This window comes from Typha latifolia, chromosome 10 (genome assembly GCF_019914945.1).
Source record: "Typha latifolia isolate L0001 chromosome 10, TyphaL0001v2, whole genome shotgun sequence".
Lineage (NCBI taxonomy): Eukaryota > Viridiplantae > Streptophyta > Magnoliopsida > Poales > Typhaceae > Typha > Typha latifolia.
This window is the reverse complement of record NC_133095.1, coordinates 2,461,822-2,478,149: the sequence shown is the minus strand read 5'-3', so window position 1 is coordinate 2,478,149 and position 16,328 is coordinate 2,461,822. Positions and strand designations below refer to the sequence as shown.

At 37.4% G+C, this 16,328-nt stretch overlaps 2 protein-coding genes across 4 annotated transcripts; one reads left to right on the top strand and one right to left on the bottom strand.

Moving 5' to 3' along the window:
- Positions 1-250: 250 nt before the first annotated feature.
- Positions 251-6,060, top strand: LOC140796685 (DEAD-box ATP-dependent RNA helicase 37-like). Of its 2 annotated transcripts, none has more exons than XM_073149763.1 (7): positions 251-483; positions 641-1,508; positions 1,616-1,699; positions 3,227-3,469; positions 3,777-3,944; positions 4,135-4,248; positions 5,196-6,060. In XM_073149763.1, the coding sequence occupies exons 2-7, from the start codon at positions 756-758 to the stop codon at positions 5,697-5,699; spliced, it is 1,866 nt and encodes a 621-aa protein (XP_073005864.1). In that variant the 5' UTR covers positions 251-483; positions 641-755; the 3' UTR covers positions 5,700-6,060. The 2 variants fall into 2 exon arrangements, with proteins under 2 accessions (XP_073005864.1, XP_073005865.1); XM_073149764.1 differs by having other exon boundaries at positions 273-451.
- A 2,996-nt stretch (positions 6,061-9,056) lies between these two features.
- On the bottom strand, positions 9,057-14,488 carry LOC140796898 (uncharacterized). 2 transcript variants are annotated; one of them, XM_073150073.1, is made up of 9 exons: positions 14,053-14,488; positions 13,563-13,652; positions 13,054-13,455; positions 12,541-12,676; positions 12,224-12,386; positions 11,213-11,341; positions 10,661-10,855; positions 9,678-9,800; positions 9,057-9,604 (listed from the first exon to the last, which is right to left on the bottom strand). In XM_073150073.1, the coding sequence occupies exons 1-9, from the start codon at positions 14,231-14,233 to the stop codon at positions 9,503-9,505; spliced, it is 1,521 nt and encodes a 506-aa protein (XP_073006174.1). In that variant the 5' UTR covers positions 14,234-14,488; the 3' UTR covers positions 9,057-9,502. The 2 variants fall into 2 exon arrangements, with proteins under 2 accessions (XP_073006174.1, XP_073006175.1); XM_073150074.1 differs by lacking the exon at positions 11,213-11,341 and having other exon boundaries at positions 14,053-14,486.
- Between the last annotated feature and the right edge of the window lie 1,840 nt (positions 14,489-16,328).

The following is a 16,328-nucleotide window of genomic DNA, read 5'->3' as shown; positions in this document are numbered from 1 at the left end:
TTTTAAAAATTATGTCAAATATGAGATAATATTTTAGAATAGAAAAATATAATAATCTCCTTGTTTGAGATATTTTTATTCCAGATCTTGATCAGATAAAAAGCTTAGATTATATTTGGAGTTTAGTTGGACACCATAAAAATCTCACTTCTCTGAAATTTATTGTGTGTGTGTGTGCATATATACGTATTAAATATATATGATTAACTATACATTATTTGTATGTAACGTGGTTAAGTTTCATATAATTAGGGTCTTTTATAGAAATAATTAGAACCACGGGGTGGGTTTATACTTCCCTTCAAAAGTAGGCGACAAGTAGAGAGAGAATTTCGTGTTGGAGTCGAAAAAAAGGAGATATTTGAGTTCTTTGAAACTTGTCTATCTCTTCCAGCTTTATTAGGGTTTCCTCCTTTGCTTCTCCGTCTTCTAGCGACGAACCGATCGGAAGGTATCTCATCGTTCTTCTCTTCTCCTCTCCAGGTGTGTCTCTAAGAACAATTTATACACTTATAGCAAATACCATCTGTTTTAGTTTCAATTTGTTCCTTCTTTAATGCTTCTATAGTCTTTTTGGGGGCTTTCCACATTTAACCGAGACAAAGTTTTGATTTTTTATGTCGATTTCTTTGTTCGGCAGGAAACATCATTTAGGGTTTTGATCGATTTCTTTATTGGGGATTGGATCTGCCGTGAAATTTTTCTACTGGTCTGAAGGAATCGCTGGTTTAGGGTTTAGATAGTTTACCAAAGTTATGCGAAACTCATGGGCTGATGCAGTTGCGAACGCCGAGAGCTCGGCGCCCGCAACTGGTGCTTCCGCTGGAAATTCCACTGCCGCTGCTCCTCGTGGCACTCGTGGCACTTACGTCCCTCCTCATCTTCGCAACCGACCGGTGACTTCTGAGATCCCTGCTCCGTCCCCAGTCGACGTTCCTCGTGCAACTGAGTATGCTGGCGCCGTTGGTGGTCATCGCCTGGGCGGTAACCCTGTTCACGATGTGAGCCGTTCTGGCTTTGGTGGTGGTAGCCACGCTGGAGGTGGCAGTGGATGGAACTCCAGAACTGGTGGATGGGATCGAAGGCCTCAGCGTGAGGCAAACCCTTTTGCAAATGATGAGGCTGCTGAGGCTGCATTTGATGGGGAGGAGAACACGGCAATCAATTTCGATGCTTATGAGGATATCCCTGTGGAGACGAGTGGCAAGAATGTGCCTCCAGCGGTGAACACATTTGCAGAGATTGATTTGGGGGATGCATTGAATGAGAACATTCGGAGGTGCAAGTATGTGAGGCCAACTCCAGTCCAGCGTCATGCAATTCCCATCTCCCTCGCAGGGCGGGACCTGATGGCATGTGCTCAGACGGGTTCAGGAAAGACGGCAGCCTTCTGCTTCCCCATCATCAGCGGGATCTTGAGGGGGCCACCCCCTCAGAGGCCAAGAGGATCAAGGACTGCATACCCACTTGCATTGGTTTTGTCTCCTACCAGGGAGCTTTCGGCCCAAGTATGTTCAAATTTCATAAGTTTATCTGAATACTGGCTTACTATAGCTACTTCAGGCTTCTTCTTTTTTTGATTTGTTTTCCTTTTGTTTTCATGATCATGCATTAGATACATGATGAAGCAAGAAAATTCGCTTATCAAACTGGTGTCAGGGTGGTTGTTGCTTATGGAGGAGCACCAATTAACCAACAGGTTTTCATTTCAAATCTGTTTTCTCAATTTTTTCCTGACTTGGATTTGATTCTGTTTTCTATGTTTTTCTGGTCTATTCATCTGCTCAAGTCTTAAGGTTTTTTGTTTGCTCTTTAATTTTGAGCTTCTATTATGAGAATATTAAATTGCAATGTTGTTGAAGAAAGGTGTCCTGCTTCAATTTTTCTACTCATTTCACTATGTAAGCCTGTCCCTATGTTCCTAAATGCAAGGATTGCCCTTGATTGGCGTGGGGAAGCACACTCCATGCTGGTAGCGGCAAGAGAATGCCTTGTTTATCTAGTGCTGGCCTCTATCAGCCATGTGCCGCAGCTCCTTCTAAAGTTGGAAGAGATCATGCAAGGAGTCTCTTGAGCTTCAGCTGTTCATTCTAAGCTCAATGTGTCTTTCAATACCATTGAAAGAGATATTATGAGCTGCAGTTTAGTTAATGCTCTTGGATGGTGGTTCTTCAGCTTGAGGCTTTTAAGCTCTCAAAATTGGTCTTATTTGGTGTGGCATCCTTGTCGAGATCTATTCCCTTCAAACTTCCATTTGTTGTTTCTGAATTATTACCATAGATTTCCATACTCTATTATATAGATATGTTAGGATCTTCGGTGCACAAAATTAGACCAAATTGTTGAAAGTCCCTCTTAATATTTTCATTCTTTCTTATGGTCTCCTTTTATTGTTGTATGTTTGCTTGATGATCCACCAGACACTAGCTTAATTGTATAAGCCCTTTAATCCAATATGACCTATTGAGTAAGGACTACACCAAATTTGGTTGGCTGAAATCAGTTTATCTGGAACTTCAGATTTTGGCTGCATTGGACCATATTGGGGCTGAAATTAATTTACTAGAAAGGAACTATAGGAAGACCAAAGACCAGCGTAAGGTCAAAATGGTTGAAGTGTAAATGTGATGTTACTGCTCTTGATTTGTAATTCCAGAAGAACAAACTTTTTATGCAGAAAAAAGGTAATGAATATCAAGGAAGAGAAGGAGAATAAAATGTGAAACAGTTGGATGGAGGAATGGAAAAGGAGGAATATCAGGAAAGATAAAGGGATCAGGAAACTACCTTTTCTTTATCGGTTGATCCATCAAAATTGATTATTACATACTTGTGTGGATACCAATTTTGAGAAAAACTTCTCTGTCCTAAAGGTCTTCTAATGAATCAAGGTTTGGGGAGGAGAAGTTGGCCATGTGATGAAATGCCTCATTGATAGTAAAACGATTCTAAATTGAGGGCTCTATGTCACTGCAAATGTTCAATACCATCAAAATTCATTGTTGTACTGCATTGTACCTAATATTCTTCATACTTCTGATAGCCTGTTCAATCATCATCCAGGTTCATTGAGTTTTTGATTTAGAATTTTTTGCTTAACAATTGCTGTGTTTTAAGATGATTTATCAGATTAAAAAAATTAGACATGTTGCAGTGGCAATATTTCTGTATTGTTTTTTTTTAATGAAATGCTAATTTTCTTATCACATTTTATACATTCTGGCAGTTGAGGGACCTTGAAAGGGGTGTTGAAATTCTTGTGGCAACTCCTGGTCGTTTAGTGGATTTGCTGGAGAGGGCCAGAGTTTCACTGCAGATGATACAATATTTAGCTCTAGATGAAGCTGATAGAATGCTTGACATGGGATTTGAGCCACAAATCCGTAAGATTGTTGAGCAAATGGACATGCCTCCACAAGGTGTAAGACAGACCATGCTGTTCAGTGCCACGTTTCCGAAAGAGATACAGGTTTTTTTTTCTAGTGATTACTTTTGCAGTTTAGATTTTTTTTTTCATTTGTATTAGGAGGCATAACAGGGGTTTTTAGTTGTTGGAACCTTCTTCTTTTTTATGCAAAGTAACTTGTTTGTTCTTCTCTAATATATTCTATGGGTTCTATTGTGGTAATAATTGTTCATCTTTTCTGCATTATTTTGATCTGAAGAATATGGTTCAGCTTGTTTTTATGATTATGATTCTACATATGCTTAAGCTTAAATATAGTTTTGTAATGATTAGTCTATATTTCTTTCTGACATTTTAACTTCTTGTGCAGAGATTGGCTTCTGATTTCCTTTCCGATTATATCTTTCTTTCCGTCGGTAGGGTTGGTTCTAGTACTGATTTGATTGTCCAGAGAGTTGAGTTTGTTCTTGAGTCTGACAAAAGAAGCCACCTTATGGACCTTATTCATGCCCAGAGAGCTAATGGTGAACATGGAAGGGTAGTTCCCATTTCATTCTGTGAATATCAGTTGTTTTACTATATTCTTTCCTTTTTACATAAGAGTGGTCTGAGACTATTTGAATAAATATTCCTGTTCACCTCATATTCACATGCAGCTAATTGTTTAGAATTATGATCTTATAAGATATTGAGCATTTCACTTATAGGAGTTGCTTTGATTCTTGTAGCAATCTCTGACTTTGGTATTCGTGGAGACAAAGAGAGGGGCCGACTCATTGGAGCACTGGTTGTGTATGAATGGGTTTCCTGCAACTACAATTCATGGAGATAGGACGCAACAGGTAGGAGAATCATTATTGATCACTTTATATCTTGATTGTCATTAAAACATGTTATTGTTGTTCATATATTTATCACCCTCGATTTTATGGAGAACAAAAGTTGTTTCTAGTGAGTAAAGTTGTCAAATAACATTTGATGGTTCAAATGTTTACAATTGTTTAGACATCTACTAGAAGCACTTGCATAAAGAAATGTAATTAACTTCGGTAGGTCTAAAATGTAAACCAATAGAGGCCCTTATTTATGATAAAATCTTCATTCAGTGATCACCTTGTACATGGGTGAAGTTTTCTTTTTTAGTTTTTACAGTAAAATTTGCATTCTTGAATCGAGGCTGTGTAAGTGTGATATTTGCTAAAAGTTGGACATACTATATGAAAGTGTAGGATGATGAAGCACCTCGATGCATTCATGAACCGTTTGGAATCTCTTAGTTGCATGAGTTTTGGGGTCAATTTTGCAAGGCGTGGTGGTTATATTCTGATGAAGCATTGCGATTGTGGGTGCTTATTATAGGGTGACATAATTTTTTGAAAAGGAATAGCCTGCATTGGTATAAAAGTAAGTTCGCCTGATGCATAGAAACACACACAATAATACATAATTGCCTCATTTCAAGTGTTCCCATAGTGCATCAGCTAGCTGGCCTAGTGATGGATTAAAAATATCTGATAGTCTTTCTTAGTGCTTGTCAGATGATTTGATTACTCCAGCCCTAGTTGATTGTGGATCAAAAAAGTTCTTGTTTGCTTGTCAGATTATTTGATTACCTCAGTCTTCAGATGATTGTGGTTCCTCATGGAATTCATTTTGTTCGGGAGGCTGACTCCACTTTTTCTAGAAATTGTTTTGGACAATCTTGAACTTTATGCTGCTACGTGACTGCTCCTGTAGTCCTGTTGTTGGGTTTTGTGGTCTGTGATATTTCATTCATATCATCATGCAGGAAAGGGAGTATGCACTGAGATCATTTAAGAGTGGAGCAACTCCAATTCTTGTGGCAACCGATGTGGCAGCACGTGGTCTTGACATTCCCCATGTGGCGCATGTTATCAATTTTGACCTTCCTAATGACATTGATGACTACGTCCATCGTATTGGAAGGACAGGCAGAGCTGGAAAGAGTGGCCTAGCTACTGCCTTCTTCAATGAAAGCAATTCATCCCTGGCAAGGCCGCTGACTGAGCTTATGCAAGAATCTAACCAGGAGGTGCCCGCGTGGCTAGAGCGGTATGCTGCTCGCTCGTCTTACGGTGGTGGTGGTAGAAATCGTCGATCAGGTGGGGGTGCTAGGTTTGGTGGTCGTGACTTCAGAAGAGACTCCAGCAGGGGAGGGGGAGGTGGAGGTGGAGGTGGTGGTTACTATGGCGGAGGAGGATATGGAGCACCTTCAGGGTATGGGGGAGGTGGTGGTGGTGGTGGTCAAGGGATGACCAGTGCTTGGGACTGATTATACCCTGATATTATCGAACAGTTTAAATCTATTCATCCTTTTTGGAAGAAATATATCTTTTGATGGGGTTGGCACACATGGAAGGGTCAAAGTGGTGGTTGATTGTCCTTTTCTTTCTATTCCGCTCATTCACTAACCTCCCTTTCTCATTAGTTTTCTAGTATTGGGAGTGCTATGGATGACTGGTGGATTGTTATGGTGGATTAGTAAATGGTCACTAACTGTTCGGTTGAGGATGGTCTTTTATCATATTATTATTTCTTTTTGCCTTTTTGTTTCTTCTTGGATGTAGTATGTAAGCAGAGGCTGCAAGCCTTCTTTTGGCTATTGATTCATCTTGGAGCTTAACATTTTGCTACCCGAGTTATGGTCGAGAGTCAGGCGATTGCTTATCTTTTGCCTTTTCACACTTTATGTGGTAAATTCTGGTTGGTTTGATATAGTCGACTACTATTAAGATGTGTATATCTATGTGGATATATACAGATGTATACATAAAATGGATGTTTGGAAAGAGACATTAATGAGATACTTTTGAGAGTAGTAAGCATTCATTATATCAAGTCAAATGTATATTGTGAATTGAGAAATTAAGATTTTTTTTTTTATCTGCATCATATCAGACACAAGATAGATGATACAATTTGATCAAGCATTTGTTTAATTCTAGCATGAAATTTGCTATATTATTATTTTTGAAATCCTACAATCTCCTTTTGTTTTTCTCCTCCCAATATTTTATATGGTTATGGGTTTCCATGTGTTCTTATCTTTAGCCAATCTCTAGTAACCTTATGGGATCTAAGGATTTGCCTAAATATAAAATCAATTTTGTTTTATTTGATAAAAACCTAGATATAATATCTTAGTAGCCAGCACTCCTTACATATTTGTATAGTTAATGGTCTCATAAACACATTGGCTAGTATTCATCCAAAATAATGCTACCTTTTAATTGGGTTTTTTTTAACATGTACACCCCTCCAAAATTTCTTATTTATGTGTATATCCTTCTAAGCTTTTTTGATATCTCTAAGCTAAAATCTTAGTAATGGAATAGATGAAATGACATAAATGCTCTTAAATAAAGCGAATCTATAAGAATAACGGTTAATTAGAGTTTTGAGATGTATCAATGTAAAAACTGGAGTTTTTAGGGGATATGTATGTAAATATGAATTTTTGAGTGGTATACACATAAATAACAGATTCTTGAAGGGTCTACATGTAAAACCTCATTCGTATTTGCCATAAATATATATAATGATCTCAACTCGAGCACTTAAATTTGTTAAGTAAGTAGACGTGCTGTCCAGACCACCCCAACCACCCCAACAATATAACCAATCTCCAACCCCCTTCTATCATCCGAACGTAACAAATGAATACCAACCATCACTTTATTCTTCTCCTTTAATAGAAAGAGAAAGAGAACTTAGGAGATAGGAGAGAGAGAGAGAGAAGCATGTCAAAGCTGCAGAGATCGTCGGTGTCCTTTCGCCGGCAAGGTTCGTCGGGCCGCATATGGGACGATCCCGTACACGGCCTCGGCCTCGACCTGAAAAGTGCCGTCGGCACGCCCCGTGCCACTTCTGGGCCGTCGGCCGGCCCTTCCTCTAGCCCTAGAGTTAGCAACGTCACGCCGCCTTACGCCCGTCCCCCGGCGGCTCCTAGGCGCCGCCAGAAGCCGCCGCGAGGTTGCAGCTTCTCCGCCGCCTTTTGCACGTGCATCAGACCTCCCTCCGCCACCCCAACTCAATAGAATGGTATAGATGCACCACGTTTAACTTTTTTTTTTCTTGTAAAATAAAAAACGGGAGAAGTTAAAAGGGAATGAGGGAGGAGGTCGCAAGTGATTTAATAGAGACATGCACGTATAATCGTACTTGTGTTGGAATGATCATCTTTTCTGCTGTCATTTTATGTCATTCTTGTGTTTAATTTCTATGTCTTGATGCTTGTTTTGGAAAACAGAGATAATGCTCCTTTTTTTCTATTTGCACATGATTTTTATTCTACATGGATATATTTTTTCTTAACCCGTGTCCCAATTAAACGGATGCAATTAGGATTTCAATTAGCATACATTCGTTCAACACGAGCTCCTTTTGAGCATTATTATCCTATTGCCTTATAATATTGACATACATTATTAATTTGTTCTCTATCTAAGTTTTTAAATCTATTGATTATCTAAAATGATATCAATAATTATTTTTTAAGGTTATGGATTTAAATATTATATCTAACATAAGTTCATCTGCATATTAAGGGCCACACATAATAGAGCGCGTGAAAACATGTTATATATTATTGATCCATTTTCTAATAGCTAAAGTTCTTAAATCAACTAATTATCTAATATATATATATATATATATATGAATTCGTTGCAGCACAATGCTGATCGTGCAAGCAAGTTATTAGGTCTCTCTCCATTCTTTTCATCACTGCTATTAGTTTAATCTTGTAAAATTATTAGGTTTATGTTTGGTCATGGCTTAAGACATTTGACTTTGAGCGAGGTTTTTGTAATTTAATTATATTTAATTTTTAAATTTAATATATAAAATTGAATGTATATATATTTTCTATAGCTAATGTATATTTAGTTATATTAGAATGTACATAATTTATATTTATAATGCACATTATAATTTATTACTATAAATAAAATAAAAAAATCAATTGCAATTAAATTATAAAAGCCGAATGAGAACTTGACATCGTATAAAAGATTACAAAATCTTTTTTCTTATAATATATTAAATAAATTATAAAATTATAATATATTTTTGTAATCTTTTAGATATTTAAAAAAAAATATTTTATTATAATATATTAAATAATTTATAAAATATCTAAAACACCCTCTTCTCCTTCTCTCCCATTTTAGTAATTTAATTAATATCAATTACTTAAAATAATATCATAATATTAAATAAAAATTAAAATAAAATGAGTGGTCCGTTATAAAATCTCTAAAGATAAGTATAAATCACATAATAGATAAGCGTGTGATTCGGAAAATTTCCTTATTAAAAAAGTATGGTGTATTTAATATTTTTTTAAGCAAATAGAAGATCTTATTTAATAATAAAAAGAAGGCTTTTTTTCATAAGATAGTCAAAATGTAAAGTATTTCCCTTTCATTTTTAAGAGACACAGTATGCATTTATGACATCGCTTAGTAATATTTCAAGATTTTTTCACTTCCTGCAGACATTCACATATTTCAGAGGTTGAGAACTTCCTCCTATTTCTATCCTGCCTTGTGAGCAGGCATGTTAAACAGTAGAGTAAACAGAAATGATAATACCACAACTTTATCAACATCACCCAATTCATGCAATCTTTAAAGAAGAAAAAAAAATGATCATTAAGTATATGGTATGGGATCTGTCATCCCAATCAAACAATGGTACACTGTGTGGGATCATAATAGTTCTGTTTTCTGATTTCTTCCTAACAATCGAACTGATCATAAGCTTTAAATCATTGACAATATTTGCCAGTATTTCTTCTGCGACTAACATCCGCCAGCCTCGACGAGTTGTTACGTGCAAATTTCTTGCCAGAGTAGGCCAAATCCATCCTTTTTAACTTTTCATGAATATTCTGCATGAATGGCATCAGTCCGATGTTGAAAGGCGTCTCTCTACCTCAAAGAGGAAGTCCGACATGTCGCCCTGAATCCCGACAGTTGCAAAAGTCTCGAGATCTATGAAAATGTTTGGCCTATCAACATCTTGGCAGTTCGTTAGTTAGATGATTAGCTGATTAGCAAAAGCCTTTTAAACTCAAGGACTATGCACAGCAAGTCGGTTATAATTGGTGTAATCAATTCCATTCAATCTCACGCAGCATAACATCTGCTCTGGCAGTTCTTCAGGCTTGGTTCCCTGTGTATGAAAAGTATTAGATCCGTCCCTGCGAATAATTAAACAGGAGATTTATCTTTTCAAATTAGAATACCTGAATCGTGAGGCCGAAATCCAAGACACACAACTTCAGCCTGTCTAGAAATGATTCGAAACCCTTCCTTGCGATATAATTGAATCGATGCATGTCCAAATCAATCTCCAAGTAATTATCTCCCTGTCAACAATGCATGAAAAATACAACATTAGAGTTTGATATATGAAGAAGTATGTAGAAGAAAAACTTCAAAATAGATTGATGGTTAAGATGTATCAGATAATACAAAGTAATGCAGTAGACAAAAACAAAGAACTTTGAAAGAGATCCATAAATTAAAAGAAGAAAATGTTCAAACGTCTGAAGATGCATGCTGACGAATGACAGTAGTCAGCATTTAGGATAATTTGAAAATCCACATACACGACTAAGAAAAATAAGGCTAGCTTGGTCTCAATTTATTTGATCTAACTTAGAAATTTCAAGAGAAGAGAAGATAAATGTTAGTTTTGACAGTTCTGGAGAAATTTATGGAAAGCAAGGAATGGAGTGAAACATTTGAGAGACAAGATAGTGACGGAACAGATTGTCAACAAATTTAACAATTCTAGCTGAGGGACATTGTTGTTAACAATTAAAGTGATAGATATCTTTAAATAATCATGCCAGAAGGCCCGGAACAAACTTTATAGTAAACCTGTTGCAATCAATGACCTGATATAAATGGCTTAACACTGACAGTGAACCAATTACAAGCAAAGTTTTCAACATGAAGCATAACCAAGAACTAGAACTGGACAGGCTAACTGTCACCTAAGCCAAAAGAAACATGGAGAAGGCTAACACCAAAGTATGATGAGTTATCGTGCCATTCTCATAACTGAAAGTGGAAAGCCAGTTTTCTTTTTAGCGTCTTCTTATGCTCCACTTTTGTTTTTTAATTTGAAATCTTTTTAGATGATAAAATGAAAATAAATAGCAATTGAACTTCGTGTCCATCAGGAGCTAACAGACAAAGATATCAAAATAAAGGAACTTACCAAGTAAAACTCATGCTGAGGACGAGAGAGCACAGGTTTCTCATTGTACGTGTTCATGATCTTCCTTTCTGCTGCACTTAAAGGAAGATCCTCCAAATTTGCAACACGACCAAGTATTTTTAATCTTTCCCGAAAAGGTACAGTCGTATCCACAGGAAAGGCTTTGACCTTTTCAACTTCATCATCAATTAACCTCTACACACGAAGCAAGATCAAATGGTATTAAGGACCATAAATAAATAAATTTAATTCTTCTGTAACAAGAGCAAGTCTAGGACCCGTGTTACAAAGATTTGACAGAACTATCAATAAAAGGACAGATTGCACAAAGATGAGGAATCAACTAAACAAAAACCATCATTAACAGATAACAATAAGAGATTAATGCCGCACCATGAGAAAAATGCAAGGATGAAGAACAAAAAAGTACCAACACAATTTAACACCCAGGTATAACTACCCCCCACAAATGGAAAAAGGTAGTACTCTCATATTTCTAACCATGAAAATACGGATGATTGAAAGCAAAGTTTTAACCGGAAATAGTCTTACTCTAATATTATCTATGAACTGGGGCGGAAGCTCCTTTAAGTAACTTTCTGAAAACCTAAAATACAGGACAAAGCTTAGCCCTTCCCCATCCGTTGCATTTTGAAAGAGTGAAGCAGGATATAGAGGAACCTGAGAGGACCACAGGAGGTCAGACATGCCAAAAAACTACTTCAATTGCTTAGAGCAAATACCAAACTATATATCTGAAAAAGGAAACGAAACTTACGTAGCAGAATATAGTACTAGGTATATCAATATTCCAAGAAGAAATAAAAATACTATCAATTCCGACTGTTAGAATTCTATACTCAAGAGTCAAGCCATTCAATATGGGACGTGTAATGATTTTCTGTACATATGTTGCTTAGAAATTGCAATGGTCTACGTTTCCAATTATTACCATTCATTGGTTGCACTATCTTAATTATTGAAAGGACGAAAAATGCAGAAATTTATAAGCCAGTTCTCGATTAATATTGCACAAGCACCTGATCACGTATTTACTACCAGAATAAGTTTATAAAATGGTGGTATCTTTCTCATCTTTGGTCTAATTTCTGCTAGTTTCTTTGTCCTCTTAAGGTGATACCCGTTCTTTTCTAGCAATTTAAAGTATTATGACCTTCAGGTTTGACAATGAATTCTATTAGGCAAGTAAGAAGGGAAACAAGACCCATAAGATAATGTGTACATTTACTAAAATGGACTGAGTTTCATACTTTAAAATATTCTAAGTTTTAACAACTAATGCAAAATAATTTTAGCTCTTTCTGTGAGAGTACACTTAACTGAAACAAAGAAGTGGACAAATATAAATCAGTAAGACATGCCAAAAGCAAATTTTATTGATTGCTGGCACATGCATCTTAGGGCCCACTAAGGCACTAACTAGTACAATGATTCTTGAGGAACAGTGGGAGTAAAGATTGACATGAAATAAAGCAGAAATAATTGTAATCTTGCTAGCAAGTAAGCAAGCATTTTACGGCAGGAAGCATAAGGGCTGCTTACCTGAATATTAACTACAAGAACAGGTGGAAACTTGCTCGATGAATTTGTAATTGGAAGATCAACGAATCTACTAATATGCTTAATCTTCTGCTGAGACAAGTAGACATCAACACCAAAGGGGTAATATGCTGCATGGTTTGGAGCAAGATCTTTCTTCTTATCCCTGTCAAATAAAGACCACGTTTGGGAAACGACTTTTAGAAGATGACTCATGGAAGCAATATCTTTAGTTGTATCTATCACATGCATTGTGCACTCTTTAAAATGTTATTCATATATTTTCATTTAAAACAAATGAATGGGAGATTATTAATCACCTGAAGAAATTGGCTCCTCTGACTCGGAATACACCAGGTTCAACATGGGACCAGCTATCGAGCATTTTCTTTTCCACTAAGCATAAAGGTACTTGAGAACCTCCAACTGGTCTTTCAAGGATAGTCTTTGTAGAAACTAAAATGCAAATTAAATGTAAGAAGTCGATACATTTAAGCTGAGATTGAAATTTATTTATTTAATCTACTAAGGTATTCAACATATAAAGCTAGAACATGAATATGGCAATAATGAACCCCCTGCTGATTAATAAGTCCAACATTTCTTGCTGATTTTTTTGATCTGTTAAACTCAAATCTATTAGAGGTAGGGAAAAGCGCAGAACCCACATGCTATGATGCAGCAAACACCATGTGATGAAGGCAAAAACGTTTACCTACTGTCTAAAAACATAATTATCTTTTCCTGATCACTTAATAAAACAAGATACAATTGTGCTTTTGGACTCTGGAGAAGACAAGTGCCAAAAAAAATAGATAATTTGAAACACTCACTTAGCGATGAGGTAGTATGGCCTTCACCAGTTTTTCGCTTAAAAGAAAGCTTCAAAGAAGGCATCTTCAAAGAATTAGTCGGGCTGGAACTAAAATGCTTCCTTTTTTCGGTAATGGAGGCAGTAGAAGGAAGACAAGGCAAGCAAGTATTTGGCAGGATACCGCAATTGTTCAATATCCCCCCTTCCCCCGCACCAGTACTTTCATCATCAGAAAGGCTCGACACATTTACACCATACTCTATAGTCACCTTGGATTGCTCCCCAAATTTATGTCTCTTCTGGTTTTGAGCAATGGAAGAAATGGAGGAAGCACTGATCTTGAAGCTTCCACTCTCAAGATCTTTTGATGACGAATTACTCAACACGGCCTCATTCTCAATGCCAGTTAAAGAAAAAGCATCTGCAGAAATTTCAGCAGCATCCATAAAGATTCAAGAACAAGGAAATCAGAATAAACTTCAAATACATTGGAAAGATGATGCTGTGTTATGACCACCTGCCACATACCATCCTGTACACTATGGAAATCATCCTCGCCCTCTGACTCTGTTTCCGCAACTGAATCGAACCATGTATCCTCGAGGCTTCCAGATACGGCTGTTAATAACACAAGTTAGCACATGATCATGATCAAGAAAGCCATACTCCAAATTTCTACCTCCGTTTCAAACAATGTAGACAAACAAAACCTCCAGGAAATACACAAGATGAAATTGACTCGACGTGTAATTGCTACCCAGTGGCTGTTGAAATTAACTAACATCTGATTTTTAAGAATTTGACACAATTTAGAAACCAGCAGCTACTAAGCTCAAAACAACTAATGAGTACCCAGGGTTCCCAGCAAATCCCCAAGATCTAACCTTTCTAAGCTCCTAACGAAGATCTAAACATTCACCAAGATTCTAAATTTAGCATAGAACTGGGACTCAAAACCCAATGCCGCACCTGGGTTCATGTCATCTCCAAGAACCAAGCAAAGTGAACAAACATCTACCTTGGAACGCGGGAATACAGTACGCCCTCTGGTCGGCCCCATCCGTCTGCTCCACCTCGGCGATCGTCTCCATCGACTGCCGCGACGACAGCCGATTCGTCGCCGCCCTCCTCCGCCGGCGGCCATGGGGCTTCCTGCGAGCGCTGAGGCAGCCATCAGGCCTCGATACGCACCCACCCATCGCGATTCCTTCAGCTGTGAGAGAAGAAACCAAGCATAGAGCCTCGGGAGTCTAGTCAGGGGATGTCGGCCGCTGGGATTTCTAGTACTAGGAAACGACGCCTCGGGAGTCGTGTTGGGGGGCCGACGAATCGGCCAGTTGGTGGGCGAAGTCGTGGAGGCGAATCGGGGTTGTTCTGACGGCAGAACGCGTGTCGCCGACTAGTCACCACGACCGCACGGCTCTGTAACTTTCCTCGGTGTCCCTTCGTTCTGTTTCTTTTCCACATCACCCCCTGCATTTATCATTTATTGTAGCAAGTAAACTTTTAATTAAAGATCCTTCTCTTTCTAGATATTACAATTTACTCTCCTCCTTTCTAGTTTCTACCGCGACAGGGGAGATTTTATGCACACAAAAAAAAGAAAAAAAGAAAGTGGTACATGGTAATATATGCAAACAGTTAGTTTACTGGATGCTAGTTTGGTCTCACACGAATGGGTCGTGTAGTGGGCTTGTGGTCCACACTACTCTAGTATTCTGTTTCCTTCCTATTTGGAGCTTTTGCCACAAGAATCCATAATTGTACCCCATTAACATACCACCTTTTAGATGATCATATTATCCCGTGACAAGAGGTTTTTGTCCATCCTATGATTAGCTTACAAATTCACCTTGCCTCTGTGAACTCTTTATTGGGGGGTATTCTTGGATGCATCATGTGAGTAGAGTTTGGAAGTTGGGATTATAACGTAGTCAAAAAGGAAAGGAAAAAGGAGAGGAAATAGAGGTTGGCTTTTTGTTGGGTGTTGTGATTTGTGAATGGTGATCGTGAGAAGAGTGCAGTCCACCTTGGCTGCCGATGTTGTTGCCGTTGGCGCCATCCCATTGGCTAGCAGGTCTGGGTGGGACTGGGACCCACTTGGTTAGTCGGCAGTGGGTGTGTTCATGTGAATCATGCAGGCCATGCAATAGTAAATGGCTATTTTGGAAGACTTCGATGGTAATGGTTGACGTACGTACCTCATCAAACGCCCAGCTTGATCGTGCCCAACCTGGTTTGGGTCCGATTCGGCCTGAGTCTGAACTACTAGTGTGCAGCATAAGTCGGCTCTTTGCCTCCCTGGCCCAGTCCCAAAGCTCATCCATCGGTCCGACTCAAAAACCCGGCCTAAAAGTTCGCCCATCAGCTTGCACAAAAGACTGCGTGTTTCATTTTGCAACTAAGCTCACCCATATTCCTACTGAAAACAAAAGGAGGAACAAATATACCTTTTATAAAAAAAACTAATCGTAAAAAAATTCTAAACATAGCTTAATTTTTTTAAAAAAAATTTGTAAATGGAGCGCTCCATGAGTTACTTGCAAGCGGGCCGACAAACACAATGGCTATTTCGATTGGTCCGATAGACCCGACCCAATGATCAATTCTAATAAATCAATGTGTGAAAGTTGACGATAATATAATAAAAAGAAAAATTATAAATAACACCCTATATTTTACTTACATTATAAATAAAATCTCTCATCAGTTTGTTAGAAAATAATACCGTGCAACGCACTAAATTAAGTTTAATTTAAAAAAAAAGTATAATATTTTTATATTTCAGAATATCTCATTTTTATTATAAATTTTGAGATTAAACAATAATAGTTTTAGATCCATTGACATTGTGATATACTCGTTTAGATACTAGTTAAATACTTTTCTGGTACGCTCGTACTTTAATTTTTCTAGATTTATCCACCGTTAACAAATAGATTCGACAATTTTCTTTTATTATCTAGAAATAATCTCATTTAAATTATACCTAAAAGCTGCAAATGAAATAGAGAAATATTTAATACTTTAAAAAAAACCTTATTTAAGGGCATTAAGTTTATTTTATATTTATAATTAATTTAACTTCTCTATATAATAACTTGCCGTTAAGAAAACTAACCGGCAATATATTTTTCAATAATTATATAATAAAAATCTAGACAGTAGCTTTTAGTTATTTAAATGATAATAACGGTGAGGTGTCCAAATCTAGACTCGTTCTACCTCAACTAAAGAAGTCCACAAATTAGGAAAAGTCGATCCAATATTGCCATTAATTCAACTCCCATCACA

What these genes read in the sequence shown, in the direction of transcription:
- LOC140796685 (XM_073149763.1), top strand. Translation starts at nt 756, where the DNA reads ATGCGAAACTCATGGGCTGATGCAGTTGCGAACGCCGAGAGCTCGGCG. An exon ending in GAGCACCAATTAACCAACAG is followed by an intron (nt 1,700 to 3,226) that starts GTTTTCATTTCA and finishes ACATTCTGGCAG; the next exon opens with TTGAGGGACCTTGAAAGGGG. An exon ending in CTAATGGTGAACATGGAAGG is followed by an intron (nt 3,945 to 4,134) that starts GTAGTTCCCATT and finishes TGATTCTTGTAG; the next exon opens with CAATCTCTGACTTTGGTATT.
- LOC140796898 (XM_073150073.1), bottom strand. Translation starts at nt 14,233, where the DNA reads ATGGGTGGGTGCGTATCGAGGCCTGATGGCTGCCTCAGCGCTCGCAGG. An exon ending in AGAGGAGCCAATTTCTTCAG is followed by an intron (nt 12,387 to 12,540) that starts GTGATTAATAAT and finishes TTTATTTGACAG; the next exon opens with GGATAAGAAGAAAGATCTTG. An exon ending in CTCAGCATGAGTTTTACTTG is followed by an intron (nt 9,801 to 10,660) that starts GTAAGTTCCTTT and finishes CATTGTTGACAG; the next exon opens with GGAGATAATTACTTGGAGAT.